At 41.2% G+C, this 6,117-nt stretch overlaps 1 protein-coding gene across 1 annotated transcript; it reads left to right on the top strand.

Annotated features, from left to right (window-relative positions):
* The first annotated feature begins 3,181 nt into the window (after positions 1–3,181).
* Dmac1 (distal membrane arm assembly component 1) lies at positions 3,182–4,095 on the top strand. The gene is made up of 2 exons (XM_052176672.1): positions 3,182–3,483; positions 3,702–4,095. Exons 1-2 carry the CDS (start codon positions 3,225–3,227, stop codon positions 3,764–3,766), a joined length of 324 nt encoding a protein of 107 aa, XP_052032632.1. The 5' UTR covers positions 3,182–3,224; the 3' UTR covers positions 3,767–4,095.
* The last annotated feature ends 2,022 nt before the right edge of the window (positions 4,096–6,117 follow it).

Here is a 6,117-nt window from a genome sequence, read left to right as displayed (position 1 = left end):
AAAAATGGTGTACAGAGTTAAACAAAGAATTCTCACCTGAAGAACTTCGGATGGCAGAGAAGCATCTTAAAAAATGCTCAACTTCATTAGTCATTAGGGAAATGCAAATCAAAACAACCCTAAGATTTCATCTTACACCAGTCAGAATGGCTAAGATTAAAAATTCAGGAGACAGCAGGTGTTGGAGAGGGTGTGGAGAAAGAGGAACACTCCTCCACTGCTGGTGGGGTTGCAAATTGGTACAACCACTCTGGAAATCAGTCTGGCGGTTCCTCTGAAAACTGGCCACCTCACTTCCAGAAGATCCTGCTATACCACTCCTGGGCATATATCCAGAGGATTCCCCACCATGTAATAAGGATACATGCTCTACTATGTTCATAGCAGCCCTATTTATAATTGCCAGATGCTGGAAAGAACCCAGGTATCCCTCAACACAAGAGTGGATGCAAAAAATGTGGTATATCTACACAATGGAGTACTATTCAGCCATTAGAAACAATGAATTCATGAAATTCTTAGGCAAATGGATGGAGCTAGAGAACATCATACTAAGTGAGGTAACCCAGACTCAAAAGGTGAATCATGGTATGCACTCACTAATAAATGGTTATTAACCTAGAAAACTGGAATACCCAAAACATAATCCACACATCAAATGAGATACAAGAAGAAAGGAGGAGTGGCCCCTGGTTCTGGAAAGACTCAGTGAAACAGTATTCGGCAAAACCAGAACGGGGAAGTGGGAAGGGGTGGGAGGGAGGACAGGGGAAGAGAAGGGGGCTTATGGGACTTTCGGGGAGTGGGGGGCTAGAAAAGGGGAAATCATTTGAAATGTAAATAAATTATATCGAATTAAAAAAAAAAGAAAATCTGTTGAATCATCTGGTAAGTTGTGTATCAGGATGTTAATTGGAGAGGGAATCTTAATTGTAAGAATTTTCAGTCAGAAAGGTTAGCACCTGGTCCCAAACTCATTTTTACATATGAGAAATACTGAGAACCAGTGAATATAAGAAATAGTCTCTGTTTCTTATCTGGCACATAGTTATGTAGCACAAAGATATAGAATCAAAACTTTCTTAACATTGGTTTTTCTGTGATATAATGCATAGAGACTTTTGGATAAATATAAATGTAGATATCTACAGAAAAATTGATCTCTATCCACACACACACACACACACACACATCCTAGATTACCCCAGTTTTCTTACAATTTTGTTTTGACCTATTTATCCATGTCTTTTTTTTTTCAGTCTTACCAAATATCACATTTTCTTCGAGAAAGTTAAATATTAAATTCCTATTCAGCATATACATTTTAAATGCTAATCAGAATGAGAAAATCTTTTGAAGCCTGTTGCTCAGTATTTGTCCATTTTCTGTAAAAGAACCCCCCCCCCCCCAACTCTAAAATACATTTTCTCATATGACATCTCCTGGGAGGGCAAAATCAAACATGTCCCCATCGCAGTCAGGGTACTGACAGACAAACTGCTAATCCTGAAAGGACTCTACGCTTAGCTTAGCGAACCAGGAAATGTACTGAGTTGCTTCCTGAAGCGTGGGTAACTAAAGGCAACCGTACTGCTGAAAGGCTCACCCAGTATGAAAGCTAAATCACAAGCTTTGTTCACTTTGGAGACCCGCTCAGTGGGTCACAGTTCCCTCTGCCCAAATTTTATTGCCAATATAACCTTAAGGTTGAATATTGTTTTAGGAAGTGATGAATTTATTTATTTACACTCCATATTTTATCACCCCCCCATCCATCCTCCGACTGTTCCACATACCATACCTCCTCCCCACACCCCATGTCTCCTGTCTCCATGTCGATGCTCCCCCCCCACCTGACCTGTAAACTCCCTGGGGCCTACAGACTCTTGAGGGTTATGTGCATCCTCTCTGAATGAACACAGACCCGGCAGTCTTCTGCTGTATGTGTGTTGGGGGCTTCATATCAGCTAGTGTATGCGGGCTGTTCGGTGGTCCAGTGTTTTGAACCTTCTATTTTTTGCTTCCTTCCTGAGTCTTTAGGAGCCTTCCTTCAGGTTAGAAAGTGTCAGTTTAGAGGGAACTGCTAAGTAAGAATTTATTTTTTACCAATATCCTGAGAACAACCAACATGAGAAATATATAGCCAACTGTAAGCAGAGAAAATGAAGAGCAAGCCGAGACAGGATTTGGTGACTCCTATTGATTTGCAAAGACGTAGTCAGAAAGAAGCAGTCATTTGTTTTCCATGTGAGTATGGTGTGCATGTATATGTGCTTGCATGTGTGGGTACAGATTTGTATGTGATCCCAGGTCCCTGTGGAGACCAGGGATTACTGTCTATAGAGTCTGGAATGCTTTCCACTTTGTATGTAAAGGCAAGCACTCCACCTGAATCCAGAACGCACATCGTGGCTAATGTTCATCTCTGTGTTCTGATTGGTAGAACTATAGATGCCCTGCCATACCCACTCAACATTCTGTGGGCTCTGCACATCTGAATGTACCATTTCCTGCCCGCAAAGCAAGCACTTTAACCACAGAACCATCTTCTCAGCCCTTCAAAATTCATTCTAATGCAAAACTGTAAAAGCAAGTCATTATCCTGAGTATGCACTAAATTTTCTCTTGATGAGAACTAAAATCATAAATATGACACAACTGAGGGCACATCCTTAAAAAACGGAGAAATCGAAAGTATCCAGGTAATTAAAACACATTTTTAATATTTTGATCACATTTGTATGTTTCTTCTAAAGTAAGTACAGTGTGAAAACTTTGAGTTTGTATTGATCTAGCTTGTACTAGGAAGTTAATGTGTTGAGAAACGGCAGAATTGCAATAGGTAAGCACTTGGGTAAGAACGTACAGTTACTTGGAATGTAATCTTTGTTGCTTAGGCTCCATGCCAGGACCTTAGTTTGTGTTAGTCGGGAAACTTAGAGATCCATATTTTTCTTCTAAGGAGACTGAAATCTATACTTTCAGGAAGTAGTCTAAAACAATTTCTAAAACTCCGGGCTGAGGCAGCCTTGGCTTTTAAACTTCTGTGTTACAGGAGTCTCAGAAACCCTCTGAGGCAGCGACAGCTCCACCCTGTTCCGCCTGACTCCTTGGCAGGCCGCAACTACATTTCCCAGAAGCGCGGCGGCTTTTACGTCAGCGTGCTGCTTTACGGCAGCATTTTACAGCATTTCAAAGCTCTGGTCGCTGTGCGTTCTTCTGACATGGGGTCTTCATTGTCGCTGAAAACAGATGTTTCGTCTTCTGCTTCCACGGCTGTTTCCCCAAACCCACCCGCGAAAGCCGCCGTGCCGGCCTCTCTCGCCCAGGACCCCACGTATAAAAACTGCTGGAGTTGCCGCGTGCTGTCTGGCTGCACACTCTTAGGGGCGGGCACCTACGTCTACTTTGTGGCCAGGCGGCCTCTGAAGCAAAGAATCCCACCTGGCCCGGGCACCATAGCGCAGATGGTCATCGGCATCAGTGAGCAGGAGGGGTGCAGGGTGAGGGGCGAGGGGTGGGAGAGATAGTGGGATGGCGGCGCCTTTCCCCTCACTGTCCTGTAAGAAAGATTACTAAATGATCTTCCTTTCTTCAACAATGCGAGGGTTAAATAAAAGGCTTTTTTGCGGAGTACTGGATAAATTAAAATGTAATTTACAGAAGGCACTTTTCTTCTTGTTCTTTTTTTTTCCCCCCAGGTATTGCCTGTTGGGGTGTAATTGTTCTGATAGACCCCAAAGGGAAGTCCTACCGAGTTGTTTGAAAATACCAGCAGTTCATTGTTGTCTTCCGTCACTGGCTGCGAGGCAGACAGAACAAGCATTGGGTTGGTGGATATTCTTTGCACACACGGCCAAGGATGTACCAAGAAGACCGTGAAAATATGAGCTGTCGTGCTTTGGCTATGGATGCTTACGGTTTACCAACTCTCAGGTTATAAAGGGACAAATAAATCCCTTGGAAGCAAACATGGTCCTCTGTCTTGTCCAGGGAGGTTATGTGTGACTCAATTTATACGGAAAGATAACGTTTTGAGAACATACTAAAATGGGATGAATGATAGGCCAATAGCGAAATAAATTTTTTTTTAAATAATAAGTAGTTCTTTTAATTTTTCTAAATGTATCAACAGCTGTTGGAAACCTCACCTGAATAGGTACATGAAACTTGTTCATGCTTTCCAAAGTGTCTTCAAGTTTATCACTGAATGAGCGTTGCTGATTTGTTATTTCATCTTGGACCTGTGATGCAGCGAATTTTTCTTCCTAGTTCTGTCTTTCACAACTGGGTTAGTTTCAAAGAAGCAGGAGTTCCTTTATACATTAAATGTCAATATGTAATAAAAGATGTAAATGACTAAATATTTGAGAAAAATTCCAAAAGAAAAATCTGTTGATGGCTTTTTCCATAGGTATTTAGGATGGATTCATAAAGGCTTTGAAAAGTTACAAGAAATGTGTGCTTACTGTCACTAATACTGAGGCTTCTCGGCAAACATTTGTTTAGGTGGTTCTTCAAGGCAGAAAGGGACTATTAAATTCAGTACCAATTAACAATTTTGAGCAAGTAATATTGTTCAGTGGAACTTCTGTACAAGCTGGGAAACCCCATCTACCTCCTTCCATCAACCCTGTACGCACTGGGAAAACTGACAAAGAATGGCGCCCAAAGCCCAGTTCTACGTATCTGGGATCCAGTGCAGCCTGCCTTTCTGGCATGGCCTGCCCACTCAAGTGCCCACCAGTGTGCCCAGCTTCTGACCATACATGGGGCAGCCCAGCTTCTGGCTGACATCATCCTGTGAGGCCTATAGAACCTTCCTGCCTTAGTCCTGACTGGAACTTCCTCAGCACAGATCTTGGGAACTAGAGAACCCACAGGGAAGGAGAGCCAAATAAATCTGCATTTATTTGCTTTTAATCTGCTCTGACCTGCCTATATTTATATAGGAGAGAAAATACTTAATAATTAAGACTCTAATATTTTTAATTGTATACATGAATATGACCTATTTGATCATGGCTCCTCTGTTATTCTTCCAACTCTTATCTACCTCTGGAACCCTTCCCTTCAATAAGTTCCCCTCTTGTCTTATTTTGTTTTTTTATTTTTAAATGGTATACTGAGTTTAATTAGGATTGCCTGCAAGTGTAGGTTGGAGTCTTGAAGTAATGAAGTGAATTTTGTTTTTTTTTTTTTTTAATTGTTTCTGGATACATCAGAAAATTATTTATAATGACTGTAATGGTGCCATTTATTTACTATGGGTTTTTTTTTTTTTTTTCCGACCTGACACTTGTGTTTTCTGGGAAGAAGAACCTCAATTTAAAAACAACAACAAAAAACAATCCCCTTTTGGATTGCCTATGGGCAAATCTGGGACATCTTTTTTGATTAATGATTATGTGGGAAGGCCCACCCCACTGTGGATAGTACCTCCCCTCACTAGTAGTCCTGGACAGTATTAAAAAGCAGGCTGAGCAAGCAGAAGGAAGCAACCCAGTAAGCAGCACTCTCCAAGGTTAAGGTTTCAGTTCCTTCCCTGAGTTCCTACCTTGACTTCCCTGATAATTGACAGTAACCTGTAAACCAAATAAACACTTCTCTCACCAGGTAGTGGTAGCACACGCCTTTAATCCCAGCACTTGGGAGGCAGAGGCAGGTGGATTTCTGAGTTTGAGGAGAGCCTGGTCTACAGAGTGAGTTACAGGACAGCCAGGGCTATACAGAGAAACTCTGTCTCGAAAACAAACAAACAAATAAAAATAAATAAATAAACCCTTCTCTCCCCAAGCTACTTGTGGTCATGATGTTTTATCACAGCAGTACAAACCATAATTGAGATAAGCAGTATATTTGGAAATAGCAAAAGTACTTTAGTCTGCAATGTTGCTAATCAAAATTCATCTCAGCCTTTAACACATCATGTGTTTGGGGCTTTTATTTATTTATTTATTTATTTATTTATTTATTTATTTATTTATTTATTTATTTTCCTGAGAAGGGTCTTCAGCCCTAGTGCTGATTGCTAACTGCCTAGAGTGGTTGTTACTGAAAGCTGGGTGACTATAGCAGTTTATCTAATTGAAATGAAGTTTACCGTCCTTTCCATTA

This window comes from Apodemus sylvaticus, chromosome 3, assembly GCF_947179515.1.
Source record: "Apodemus sylvaticus chromosome 3, mApoSyl1.1, whole genome shotgun sequence".
Classification (NCBI taxonomy): domain Eukaryota; kingdom Metazoa; phylum Chordata; class Mammalia; order Rodentia; family Muridae; genus Apodemus; species Apodemus sylvaticus.
The sequence above is the reverse complement of the archived record's forward strand: the minus strand, read 5'-3'. Positions and strand labels throughout refer to the sequence as shown.